This window comes from Arachis duranensis, chromosome 5 (assembly GCF_000817695.3).
Source record: "Arachis duranensis cultivar V14167 chromosome 5, aradu.V14167.gnm2.J7QH, whole genome shotgun sequence".
NCBI lineage: Eukaryota > Viridiplantae > Streptophyta > Magnoliopsida > Fabales > Fabaceae > Arachis > Arachis duranensis.
Genome location: NC_029776.3, coordinates 4,010,449 through 4,023,960, shown reverse-complemented (window position 1 = coordinate 4,023,960; position 13,512 = coordinate 4,010,449). Strand labels below are relative to the sequence as shown.

General features: G+C 35.3%; 2 protein-coding genes across 2 annotated transcripts; both read left to right on the top strand.

The window, feature by feature from the left end:
* Window positions 1–1,559: 1,559 nt before the first annotated feature.
* On the top strand, window positions 1,560–8,562 carry LOC107487440 (phospholipase D delta). The gene is made up of 10 exons (XM_016108084.3): window positions 1,560–2,755; window positions 3,095–3,211; window positions 3,711–3,905; window positions 4,525–4,830; window positions 4,941–5,009; window positions 5,200–5,347; window positions 6,595–6,743; window positions 7,084–7,236; window positions 7,417–7,617; window positions 8,022–8,562. The coding sequence occupies exons 1-10, from the start codon at window positions 1,799–1,801 to the stop codon at window positions 8,316–8,318; spliced, it is 2,592 nt and encodes an 863-aa protein (XP_015963570.1). The 5' UTR covers window positions 1,560–1,798; the 3' UTR covers window positions 8,319–8,562.
* Window positions 8,563–9,611: 1,049 nt separating this feature from the next.
* LOC107487439 (serine/arginine-rich splicing factor SR45a) lies at window positions 9,612–12,351 on the top strand. Its single transcript, XM_021142032.2, has 8 exons — window positions 9,612–9,748; window positions 9,850–9,869; window positions 10,244–10,384; window positions 10,514–10,537; window positions 10,710–10,812; window positions 10,901–11,050; window positions 11,632–11,701; window positions 11,879–12,351. The coding sequence occupies exons 1-8, from the start codon at window positions 9,746–9,748 to the stop codon at window positions 12,109–12,111; spliced, it is 744 nt and encodes a 247-aa protein (XP_020997691.1). The 5' UTR covers window positions 9,612–9,745; the 3' UTR covers window positions 12,112–12,351.
* Window positions 12,352–13,512: the final 1,161 nt, after the last annotated feature.

Genomic DNA, 13,512 nt, shown 5'->3' with positions numbered 1-13,512 from the left:
ATATGAAATATAATATTATAATGAGTGAATACTTCATCCGGTTCTTGACAATTATCTCGAAAGGACCACGAGGTCCCAAAAAAAAATATCCAATTCGGCTCTTGATATTTTTTTTAGGATTGATTAACCATTGTGCAAAAAAAAAAACAACATTGATTTTTTTTGGTACATAGGCTAATCTGTCCTATAAAAATAAAGCTCAGGATTGGATTGGTATATTTTTTTGTCAAAGACCTCGTTATCTTTTGAGGTAATTGTCAGAGACTGTATTAAATTTTTGTTCTATTAATTATTAATAAATTTTATATATTATCATTAAATATTAATTTATATATGATTGATTATATATTACTTTCTTAAAAAATGGTTAAGAAGAAAAAATGTATGTAAACTATGTTCAAAATGCGTCACATTTGTATGTTTAGCGTCATAATACAACTTGTTGTAGAATAATATAATAACAATTGATAAATTTTACCAAAATTATTTAGTAAATGTCAGCAAATCTAATTATTTAATACATAAGATTTTCAAAATTAGTATCAATATGTAAATTGGCACTAGAATGTGAGCATATTTGATTCTAAAACTTACATGAATGATAAAACAATATACTATATATAATTAACATTCACATAAATATAAAAAATCTAAAATAAAATATTAGAACTATTAATTTATGGAAATATAAAAAAATCATGATAGTTACTAAAATGAAATGAAATAAAATATTAGCATTATTGATAAATATCAATATAATTAATCATTAAATATTAATTTGTATATAATTAATTATATAATACTTTTCTAAAAAATAGTTGAAATTTGAGAAGAGAAAAGTATCCAAACTGATACTAGAATATTTCACGTCAGCTTGCTTGGCGCCAAAATATAATTTGTTATAGAATTTGAATTATTGAATTATTGTTTGTTGATGATTGACTCACTAAAATATAAAAAAGAATAATTAAAAAAATAATTACTAAAAAAATATGAAATAAAATAGAATTTATCTATGTTGTATTTTAAAGACACATATTAAAATTATACATTAAAAAAATTTTGATTAAAAATATAAAAAATTTAAATTTTTAATGTATTTGTTTTATACTTATTAAATAAAAAATTTAAATTTTTACTACCAATAAATTTATCATGTGCTTTTATTACAAATGTTAGTTAAACTTAATAAAATATTAGAATTATTGACAAATTTTAGCATAAACAATTATTAAATGTTAATTATGTATAATTAATTATATAATACTTTTTTAAAAAATAATTAAAAAATAAATGTAAACTAGCAAAAAATCCACCACGTCATAATATAATGATAATGATAAGAATTATTGAATTATTAATTATTGATTCACAAAATATATAAAAGAATTATAAATAATTATTAAACATGAATTTATACATGATTGATTATATAATATTGTTTTAAAAATATTAAGAAAAAACTATATAAACTGGCATTCTGCGCCACTTTAATATCAGAAATTCAGAATACAATTCGTGGAAGAAAAATATATATTAATGACGGTGGAAATGGTTGTCAAATAATTTTGGTTTTTGGGATGGAAACCGTTCATAGAATTAAGTGAAGGCGCCAGCGGGGTAAGAGTAAGACAGTGCAAAAGTCTGCAACACAACACAAGCAAGCAAACCGCAAAGCAGCACGTGATTTCAGTTCCACTCTCCCAAGCCAAAGCCATTCCAAACTTCAAGAACCCTCTCTTTATTCTCTCTTCTCTTCATATTCTACACTCGCCCGCACGGGAACACTGCCTCCTTCATGGCGGAAACCGGTAACGGCAATGGCTTCATGTACCTCCACGGCGACCTCGACCTCAAAATCATTGAGGCTCGACACTTACCTAACATGGACATCGTCTCCGAGCGGTTTCGCCGCTGCGTCACCGCCTGCGACACCATCAACTTCCACTCCTCAGAACCCGCCGATACCGCCACCGCTGACGGCACCGACAACCCTCCTACCACCGCCCGCCGCCACCGCGGTAAAATCATCACCAGCGACCCCTATGTCACTGTCTCTGTCCCCCAGGCCACCGTGGCCCGCACGCGCGTGATTCGCAACGCTCAGAACCCGCGTTGGGACGAACGCTTCAGCATCCCGCTTGCTCATCCTCTCGTCGACCTCGAGTTCCGCGTCAAGGACGACGACGTCTTCGGTGCCGAAACTATGGGCACCGTCAAGATTCCGGCGACCCGTATCGCCACCGGCGAAGCCATTTCCGGCTGGTTCCCTATACTCAGTTCCTCCGGCAAGCCACCAAAGCCGAACGCGGCGCTCCGCATCGAGATGCAGTTCACGGCGGTTCAGGACAACCCGCTTTACCGGAGCGGCATCGCCGCCGATCCAGAGCACCGTGGTGTGCGGCACACGTACTTTCCGGTGAGGAAAGGGAGCTCGGTGAGGCTGTACCAGGACGCACATTGCCCCGAGGGTTTGTTGCCGGAGATTGAATTGGAAGGAGGGAAGGTTTATAGGCACGAGAAGTGCTGGGAAGATATATGCCACGCTATTTCCGAGGCTCATCACATGGTTTATGTTGTTGGCTGGTCGGTTTACCATAAGATTAAGCTCGTTAGAGAACCGACGAAGCCTTTGCCTCGCGGCGGAGACTTGACCCTTGGCGAGTTACTCAAGTACAAGTCTCAAGAAGGGGTTAGGGTTCTCTTGATGGTTTGGGATGACAAGACTTCACATGATAAGTTCTTCTTTAAGTCGGTGAGACCCTAATTTGAATTTAGTTACTCAGTTTTGCTTTCTCTTTTTGGTTAATGTTGTAATCATTTCAATAGGACTTAGCTATGCGGTATTATCTGATTCATGTAGCCAACCCTAGTATGCAAGGTTTAGGTTTGTTAGTTGAACTTTACAATTCAAGTTTACAAGATCTCAAGTTTGATTACCTTGCTAGTATGATTTGATTCATCTAGCCAACCAACAAAACAAGGCCTAATTCTTCTTGAAATTGCTTCAATTAGTTGTTGCTTAATTTTTGGTTGTTTGAGGAAGTGTGCGTGCTTGTGTTGCTATTCTTCTGATTCGGGATTTTTGGTGCAGTCTGGAGTGATGCAAACTCATGATGAGGAAACCAAGAAGTTTTTTAAACATTCCTCTGTTATGTGTGTTCTGGCACCTCGCTATGGTAGCAGCAAGCTGAGCTTCTTGAAGCAGCAGGCAAGTGCTTGTTATAAATAGGCATTTTAACGTTTGGTAATCTAATTTTGTTTGAGTTTGACAACCTGCATTTCATTGATTGATGTTATCTGCATATCGCTCATAACATAGTCAGATTGCATTGATGTGGTATTTCTGTTCTTTCTTCCCCTTATGACTTTTGAGTTCTCTATAGTTGATGCACTCTCCTGTATGTTGTCAGGAGCTAGGGTTCTTTATGAGCTATTTTTCAGTGGAGTCAAATACTCAAATGTGAAATGCCCTGTGTTATGTGGCCTAAGCTCTTAATCGTGGGTATGTCTTTTTTGTAGACACAAAATGGAGAATGGGAAATGTATCTGGTCCTCTAAGTTTTTTTTTTCTATTAAATGGATACATTTCCTATTTCTGATTTTCTTATCCATGTCTTTGCTTCTAACTGCATTATTCATCCCCATGACATGATCCCGTGTTTGAGACAGATAGCTTATTAAAGTTGATTGTGATTGGAATTATACAGGTTGTTGGAACTGTCTTCACACACCACCAAAAGTGTGTTATTGTGGACACACAGGCTCCTGGTAATGATCGAAAGATAACTGTTTTTATGGGAGGTCTTGATCTGTGTGATGGTCGCTATGACACACCTCAGCATCGACTTTTCAAGGATCTTAATACTGTATTTGATGGTGATTTCCACAATCCTACATTTCCTGTAAGTTGTCAGCCCAATCAGACACATTAATTTGTTAAGTATTACATTTATTTCTTCCGCTTCGTCTGGGCAGTCCTGGTTGAAGCCATGATTTGATCGTGAAATATACAGAAGATTTTCAACAGTATTTCTTTAGATTATATACTTATGTTATCCATGTCGCCTTGGTCAAACCCACTAAAATTATGAGGTTGAAGTTGCAATGTTTATACTATATGGTAAGTGGTTTGTAGTGTGGTTCCTCTAATGGCTGCCAAGTATATATTTCCTTCCCATAGAATTTTTATTTTGAATATGAATACTATTCCATTTGAAAGCAATAAATGATAAGTCTCAGGGATGAATTAGAGGGCTACACCATTGGATTGTATGAAAAGTTTTATTGTAGATATTTGCTGAATCTCTAAAGACATTTTTGTATCATTTCAGGTTTACTTTTCTCTTTCCATTAAGATGAAAAAAAAATTACACATAAAATAGCATCCAATTCACTGCAGTTCTCACCTCTCTAACATCTCAGCTTTTCTTTTCCCTCTACTTTAAGATAAAAGAAAGATACATGAAACAAGATCCAATTTACAGCAGTTCTCATTGGTCTTATATGTGCTGTTTGTGATAGGCTGGAACAAAGACTCCAAGGCAACCATGGCATGATTTACACTGCAGAATAGATGGGCCTGCTGCATATGACATTCTTATTAATTTTGAGCAGCGATGGAGAAAATCTACTAAGTGGAGGGAGTTTGCTTTAATGTTCAAAAAAGCTTCTCAGTGGCATGATGATGCTTTAATACGAATAGAACGGATCTCCTGGATAGCAAGTCCTGCCATTCCTCATTCAAAAGAAAAGCATACAATTGTTCCAGATGATGACCCAAGAGTATGGGTTTCTCATGAAGCTGATCCTGAAACCTGGCATGTTCAGGTTGGATAATGCAAGCTTGCTGAGAAAATATTACTTGCTTGATATTCTTTTTTTCTTGATTGTGGAGATAATTTATTTCATTATGTTTTGTCCTACTTATGATTCTGCAGATCTTCCGCTCCATTGACTCTGGATCCCTGAAAGGATTTCCAAAGCGTGTTGATGTTGCTTTATCGCAGGTTTATTAATTAACTGGCATTTTCCTTCCAGTTCATCCTATTGTGCAGGGAAACTAAAAAAATGTTGACTTGAGTGAATGCTCTGCTACATGCTTGCAAATCAAACTAATATATTATGATCTTAATTCTTACATAAGGGATTGATTTGAAATATATTTTGTAGTTCTAATAGCATATTTTTTGTATGCAGAATCTTATCTGTGCTAAAAATTTGGTCATAGACAAAAGCATTCAAACAGGATACATTCAAGCAATCAGATCTGCTCAACATTTCATTTATATTGAAAATCAATACTTCATTGGTTCATCATATGCATGGCTAGATTATAAAGACGCAGGTCAGACTCAAAGTGTTATTTTCAAAAATTTAGATAGTTGGCAATACTTCTAAAATTATCCCCATCGGGTAAAGTATGTTTTTTCTTTTTTTTTTTGTCCTTAAAGTTTTCGAGAAGTTTCAGAAATACCCTGGACATTTAATTTGATTTAATTTTTTATCTTTAACGTTTGAATAAGTTTCAATTTTACTCTTACTATTAATTTTTTGACAATCAACTATTAGTCAAATTTTTTTCTTCCAATTTTTCCCTTCCAAACAACATTCATCATCATCATCATCTCCAAATCCTCTGCACCTTTCACCATAACTCTCCCTGACCAAAACTCTATATATATCTCCCCCTAACCCTTCCCATCGCCACCCCCACCACAATCATCTTCTCACAACATCACCACCACCAACACAAACACAAACCATCACCACCACCAGACATTATTCCGTCGAAGAGAACAAAGAAACATGAGTCCATTGTAAATATACCACCACACTCATCCAAACAAAGTGCCTTCTTCATGGCTGTTGTCCGTTGAGTTGGTTCCGAGTTAAAAATCTAGTCACCATCAAGCAGGTTGGTGTTGAGAGAAGGAAAGTGTGTTGAAAGTGGATTGAACAGTGTTTGTGTTGGATTAGGTGGAGAAGACAAAGTGTTGGGTGTGTGAAGGAATTGCAGTGGTGCTGTGGGTGGTGGTGGTGGTTTGTGTTTGTGTTGTTGTGGTGAGGAGATGATGGTGGTGGGGTAATAGTGATGGGAGGGTTATGGAGAGAGAAATAGAGGATTTGGGATGATGATGATGATGAAGAATGTTGTTTGTTGGAAGAAGAAAGTTGTCTGACAGGTGACGATTTGTAACTTATTTCATCAGATTAAGGACAAAATTGAATGAAATTAGACGACAGAGTTATTTTTGAAACTTTTCGAGAACTTAAGTGACTAAAGATATACTTTATCCTATTACCATCTATATGCCCTAGTCCATCTTTTTCTTTTTAAATTTATTTATTGATGCCAAACTTAATAAATTTTTTATGAGCCATGGTCAGAAATTATATTCCAATAATGATTGTAGCCACCTTTGTACTTATGATATATTTGCTTTCAAGTTCCTTGATATCTACATCTTTTGCTCTAATGAAGAGGGGGTAAAAAAAAAGAAGAAAGATAAGGAGATGTTCCACTGTAGGACTTGTTCTTTTTCTTCCTAATTTTTGGTCATTGTGAATTCATCTGTTGTTATGTGTGGTTAGGGGCTGACAATCTTATCCCCATGGAACTGGCGCTGAAAATTGCTAGTAAAATCAGAGCAAACGAGAGATTTGCTGTTTATATTGTTTTACCAATGTGGCCAGAAGGTGATCCCAAAACTGGAGCAATGCAAGAAATCCTCTTTTGGCAGGTATAGAATTGTCTGATGTATGAAGTTTACAGAATTGTTCGATGGTTAGAAATTTACTTATATCTGAAGTCTAGGGAGATCGTTTCTGTGGTGAACTTTAGAGGGTATTGTGTAAGTGTTGCTAATAAGGAAATGAAGGGACCAAATTCTAGTAAATCATGATTTATTGTCTATGTGGTATCCTTCTCAAAATCAAAACTATTGATTATTTTTTCCAATGGCTGTCAAACTTGCACTACAATTTCTGAAGGCAATCCCCTCCCCCTTCGAATAAGTACTTGAGTTGAAGTCTAATGCTTCCAAGGCAAATATTTTCTCAGTTATTTCTTTTCTTATACAGAGCCAGACAATGCATATGATGTATCAACTTGTTGCTAGAGAATTGAAATCAATGCAGCTTGATGATGTACGCCTGCAAGACTATCTCAACTTTTATTGCCTTGGAAATCGGGAAGCATTCAACGAAGAACCTGCAAGTGCAAATAATGGTCCCGTAAGTTTTCTAATAAATAACATTTATCTGTACGCCTTTTTACAGCATGATACTTTTGTTCTAAGCATCTTTTTTTTTTTCATATGGTGTTAGTAGTATATTGAGCCTTATAATTTCTTATCAGATCTAAAATGGTAGACACTGATCAAGAACACGGTGTGATTGTAATTTTCTTGTCAGGTCTCAGGAGCATATGAGCATCGCCGATTTATGATTTATGTGCATGCTAAGGGGATGATTGTTGATGATGAGTATGTCATAGTGGGGTCTGCTAATATAAACCAAAGATCTATGGCTGGCACTAAGGATACTGAGATAGCTATGGGTGCATATCAACCCCATTATACCTGGTTTGGGAAGAAAAGACATCCATATGGTCAGGTCTGTATTCTCCATAAGCTCTAATTACTCTGGCAACTTTCCTAGTAGAGATCAATTTCCCTTTTCCAGCTTCAAATGGCATGTGACTTCACAACTGGAGCATGCTACAGAGCTGAAAATTGTGTATCTATTGTTCCAAATGAGTATATCCTATAAATATGTTGAATAATAATGACTCGATACGTTATCTGGGATTCACCCTTGTACTGAATATGAATGCCTTGTTTTCAACTCGTTAGAAGTACTAATGATGTCATGGATAAGCAACCTTCTCAACTATGTTTCTGTCGTATCTTTTTGTGCTATGTCTGTTCAAAAGTTGAATTAATTATTATTTGATGTCTTAAAGGAAAAACTTAATATTACAAGACTACAATTACATCAGCTGGTTTCTGTTCCTGCAGATTTATGGTTACAGAATGTCGCTGTGGGCAGAGCATCTTGGCATGTCGGGAGAAATTTTCAGGGAACCAGAGAGTTTGGAGTGTGTGCGTAAAGTGAATGCAATTGCAGATGACAACTGGAAAAGATTTGTTTCTGAAGAGTTTTCAGAGCTGCAAGGACATCTCCTGAGGTACCCTTTACATGTAGATCAGGATGGGACGGTTAGTTCTCTCCCTGATTGTGAGACTTTCCCAGATGCCGGTGGCAAGATAATTGGGACTCACTCTCCAACAATTCCAGATATCCTAACAACATAACGATCTCCAAAAAACTATAAAAAAAAAAACGATCTCCAAAATTAATGCTTGATTCAATATTTGTAAATGATGTGTAATTGTGTTGGGTTGGGTGCCCTTGCTGGGCTAGATGAGAGAAGAGGAAGTTGTAGTTTTCTGTACTTAAATTTGTTTGTTACTTCAAACTCTTGTATATTATATAGACAGTAGTGATTCATAATCTGAATTTCAACAATAATAATGTTTGATCATCGTTGTTAGACAATGTTTTCTTTATTGACTTCTCAAGCTGATGTTATTTTATGTTTAATTATGCTAAAATTACTTTTATGATTAGATATGCTTATACTTTTTTTTTATATAAAATTAAGAGTAAAGTGACAAATAAATTTTTGAAGATTTATATTTTGGACAGATTAGTCTCTAAAGAAAAAAAGTATTAATAAAGTCTTCTAAGGATAACAAATGTGGACAAGTTAGTTCAAATTAAGATTTTCTATCCTAATAATAAGAGTTATCCTAATAATATGAGTTAATAATTATAGGAGTTAATTTGAAGGTAGTGTGTTTGTATTTGTTATCTTGAAGAACTTTAAAGGTATTTTTTTTTTCTTTAGAGACTAATATATTTCAAATGTAAATTTTCAATGGTTTATTTGTCATTTTACTTGAAAATTAATATGATGTATGTATAAAATAAATTATTTAGATTGACTTAAATTATCATTACATGGTTAAGAAAAAGCCTTTTGAGATAACCTCTTGTCAGTTGCAGAGTAGTCTCACTTGTAATAAAACTTGCCTATGCTTATCTTTCTGGGTTGCTTGAACACTTTCAAAATACTAACTAGCACGTTTGAAAACTTGTTAACTAGTTGAAGAATTGTAAGAAAATCGATTTAGTGATGACAATGTGTCCAGAGAAGCCAGACTATGCAAGGAAAAATGATATGTGAACTGTGTTGGGGTGAATATACTTGATGCTGAATGAATGGATAATTGGGTAGCATTTTCACAAAAAGTACAATAAAAACATATAAGGAATGGATTGATGAATCAATTAAGTTGACATAATTGCCTAAGTTGGACATATACTGGAATACGTTTTGTTTCAAAGCTTAGGATACTGTAGATATTTTTCCTTAATCTTAGTCAGACTGAAACAAAACTTGGGATTATTGGGAAGAAGCAAAAGATCTATTGAATTGAATATTGGATTTTGTTAGCCAAGAAAGACCCGTTTTGGAAGGAGCTGTTCATATTAAACTGGGCCGGCCCATATATAATTAGACCAAATTGACCCGTTTAGCAGCTCCAGTGGTGAAAAATGTAAAACGATTCAGAGTATATATTTACGGAAGAAGGAAATCGGAGGTCAATTCGCTTCTCCAAAACCCTAACATTTCGTCTTTCTTCGTTGAAACATCCGAAGCTGTTAACCCGTGCGAATGGCAAGTCTCTCTCCCCATCTCTCTTGTTCTTTCGAGCCATTCAACGACTATAATCTAACGCTTCATTCATTTTTTTTCCTTCTGTTTTCTTTATTTTGCAGGCGGATTCTCCTGTGAGAAGGTAAACCCTAGAAATTCTCTTTTCATTACGTACATCATAATCAAATAACTAGCAGCTCAATAATCTGCATTCTACGCTTATAGAACATCTTTGTATTTGTGTGTAGCTCTTAGTTTTTCTCCTCTAAACATCGTATTCGCGGTATCGCCATCGCCAAGTTGTTTGTGATGTTTGGTTGGTGTTTAATTGGGAGGTTTAGGTTGTTGTGCATTTTGCTTTACATTTGGACCAATGGAATTGGATCCCGCCCCCCTTTCTTTTTGAACGGTATTGTGTCCATGTAACGAGAAGGCAAATTGAAAATGAGTTTGTAGATTAAATGAATTTCTAAATTCTGTACGTTACTCTGAGCTTAGAATGATCTGTTATTTCAGGAACTCAAGGTCCCCTTCCCCGTGGAGAGCTCAATCAAGATCAAGATCCAGGTCAAGGTCCAGGTCTAGGCCTAGGTCTAGGTCTAGATCACGATCTATCCCAAGACAAAGGCCAAGGTCCCGTTCAAGAAGCCGCGGCAGGTTTGATTTCAACATTTGGGTCTGGTGTCTATAAAGTTCAATGCACTCCTTTCTTATATTTCTTTATACAGCACCTGACAATTCTTCCCTTTGTTTTTGTACATTTGCTTGCTTTATTTGTCTTTCCAGACCAAGATCAAGAAGTCATGAGAGGTAAGCCATCTTTTAATTTTTAGTTGTGCATGATCTTAAATTCTTAATACATAGCTCAACATCACAAGTTTGAAGTTTGATTTTGAAAGTATTTCTGAAGGGCACAGCTGCGCTTGTGTGCTCTGTTGATTAATATGTTTCAGGAAGTCTAAGATCTTTATTGATGCTTCAGGGTGGGAGAGACTCAAAATCCAGGGAATACACTTTATGTGACAGGTCTATCGTCAAGGGTGACTGAGAGAGACTTAGAGGAGCACTTCTCTAAAGAAGGAAAAGTTAGTGCCTTTTATATCTTATCCATGTCATTCAATCTTATAGTTCATTGCTAAGCCCTTGATCTTTACTAACAATTTCCTTTATTAGGTTGCATCATGTTTTCTTGTGGTGGAGCCTCGAACACGGATTTCTCGTGGTTTTGCTTTTATCACAATGGATACTGTTGAGGATGCTAACCGCTGTATCAAATACCTAAATCAATCAGTTTTAGAGGGTCGCTATATCACAGTTGAGAGGGTAATGTGTTTTAAATTAACTAGTAGCTGATGAAACACGTACTTGTCTTTCTTCTTGACTTTGAAGGTTTTCTGGTTATATTCAGAATACATTGCATCAGCTATGTTGGCAGCAATCAAAGATGATCAGTTCATCCATGTCAACTTTAGTGAAACAGCTTGATCAATGGCAAGCTTTAACAGCTAATCAAATGCTGAAATGCGTCTGATCAACTAAACATAGCAACTATATTGTCCAACAACTTTACAACCTCTCAGCATTCATTTCAACTCTCAACTAATCAACGGACATTATCATCAACTTTCTAATCAGTCTTTTGTGGTATCTTACACCTGGCATTAATCATGAGTCTGTGAATGGAGTTTTCCCCCCCTTTCTCATAAGCTAGGTTCTTTTTTATGATGCACTTTCGCTTAAAGGTCGAACTCAATATAATGTAAAAAGTGGTACATCAAACTATCCATCAAGGACAGATGGGTATCATAGAGATCAAGCTGTTATGCCATGACAAATCATTGGATGGTTTTTCCATTTTCTTTTATAACGATGAAACTCATAATTTATCTTCTGTATTTTTTCAGTCGCGAAGAAAGCGGCCAAGAACTCCCACACCTGGACACTATCTTGGGTTGAAAAGTACAAGAGACTATGGTAAGTTTGAGATGCATCTTCTGAGAGATTTTCTGTATATACTTGTATATCCAAGTTGAGGATCTTGAATGAGTGGAGAGTGAATACTAGTATATCTATTTTTTATTGTTACAAAATTCCAAATTTTCTCTTGCAGTACTAATGTTTAATAAATTTCCATCTTCTGATTGTTTCTAGGGCACCGTGGTGACCGTGGTGCTGATCGTGGAAGGTATCGAGGTGGACCTGGACGTGATGATTATCAATATCGACGGTCCCCTAGGCGATCACCATATCGAGGTGGCAGGGACTATTCTCCAAGGCGCTCTCCCTATGGTGGGGGTGGAAGATCTAGGAGGGAAAGGTCTAGGTCACCCCCTTACTCTCCATACGGCAGCCCAGATAGGAGATATGCTCGGGGATCTAGGTGATGTTTTTGTTATTGAAGTTTTTAGAGGGAAAGCAAGAATGTGTAGCTATTATGGTACCTTGACCATCTATTTTTGCGTATGTGATGTACTTGTGTTCCCGAGGATGTCTGCAGTTGTGTGCCTAGTTGTTAAAATGTTAAAAACCTAGTGTTGGAATGTGAATCACAAGTCAGCATGTGTCACTAGTGCATATCTTTTTATGATATTTACTATATACTGTTCGAACTATTTATCTTTTAATTTTCCTCTCATGTTACCGCTAAGTTCTCCAGTCCTTGGCCTCTACATTAACCCCCCATACCAGCCGCCTCAAAGGTAGCTGAATTTTGCCTGTCTGTAAGAAGATGCTTGTTCAATTCCATTCCAGGAATAGTAGAGGATGATAGGTTTATGTGGTGGTCAAACGTTCAATTCGGTCTGAATTTGCAAATGCTATAGCGGGTGTAATGATGGCAATATGAATCCGCTCCAAAATTTTACTTTAAAATAGTCGAGATGATCAAGGCAATTAACATGTTATATATTGACAAATTGTTGGAGTGTTTTTGAATTACATTAGCTATGTTTGTTTGAGTGGAAAATGGAAGGAAAGAAAAGGGAGAAAAGAAAATGGGAAGGAAAATGATTATTTTTCATTGTTTGGTTGAAGAGAAAAATTGAGGGGAAAGAAAATGGATTCACCAATTTTTTTTTTCTCCTATTTTTTCTTTCCAATTCTTTCCAATTTTTTCTCTCCAACATTTGAAAAAAAATGGAGAGAAAACTAATGTTTCTCTTTCTACTTCCAATACTACCCATTCACTTTTTTCAATATATGTTATAATATAGGGGTAAAATTATTTTTTTATAACATTTTTTTCTTTCTTATTTTTCTTCCAACCAAATACATCTAAAGAAAATAAAAATCTACTCAATTTCTTTTCTTTCTTTTCTTTCCTTTCTATTTCTTTTCTCTCTATTTCTTTCTTTTCAACCAAACATAATTGAATAATTGAATGACTGACTAAAACTGATGGCATGGATATCTGCGAAAAGGAATGTACATACATTAAATTTTTTATTTTTTTATGAAGTATAAATGCTTAATCTATCATAATATTATGTCTTAATACAATTCCTTTTCTTTGAGATGTTCTTTTCATTCAGAGTATATTCCCCATTCTCCAATGAATGATTAAGTAAATAACCCTCTTATTTTGGAACCAATCCTGTTCCAAGCTGCTTAGGAAGAAAAAATTCTGCATAATGTTCAACAATTAATAGCTAGGTGTATTTTTTGGTAGTTTTTGACTTTTGTATTTACATCAAAACCAAGTGTATTTGTACATTATCTGATTATCATCGATTTTAGTAATTTGGTTATACAGAAGTAACTTTTTAAAAAAGATAAAAATAAAAACC

Coding starts and splice junctions, on each gene's coding strand:
- LOC107487440 (XM_016108084.3), top strand. CDS start 1,799: ATGGCGGAAACCGGTAACGGCAATGGCTTCATGTACCTCCACGGCGAC. Junction 6,744..7,083: donor AAGAAATCCTCTTTTGGCAG/GTATAGAATTGT, acceptor TTTCTTATACAG/AGCCAGACAATGCATATGAT. Junction 7,618..8,021: donor AAAGACATCCATATGGTCAG/GTCTGTATTCTC, acceptor CTGTTCCTGCAG/ATTTATGGTTACAGAATGTC.
- LOC107487439 (XM_021142032.2), top strand. Junction 9,870..10,243: donor GCGGATTCTCCTGTGAGAAG/GTAAACCCTAGA, acceptor CTGTTATTTCAG/GAACTCAAGGTCCCCTTCCC. Junction 10,538..10,709: donor AGATCAAGAAGTCATGAGAG/GTAAGCCATCTT, acceptor TTGATGCTTCAG/GGTGGGAGAGACTCAAAATC.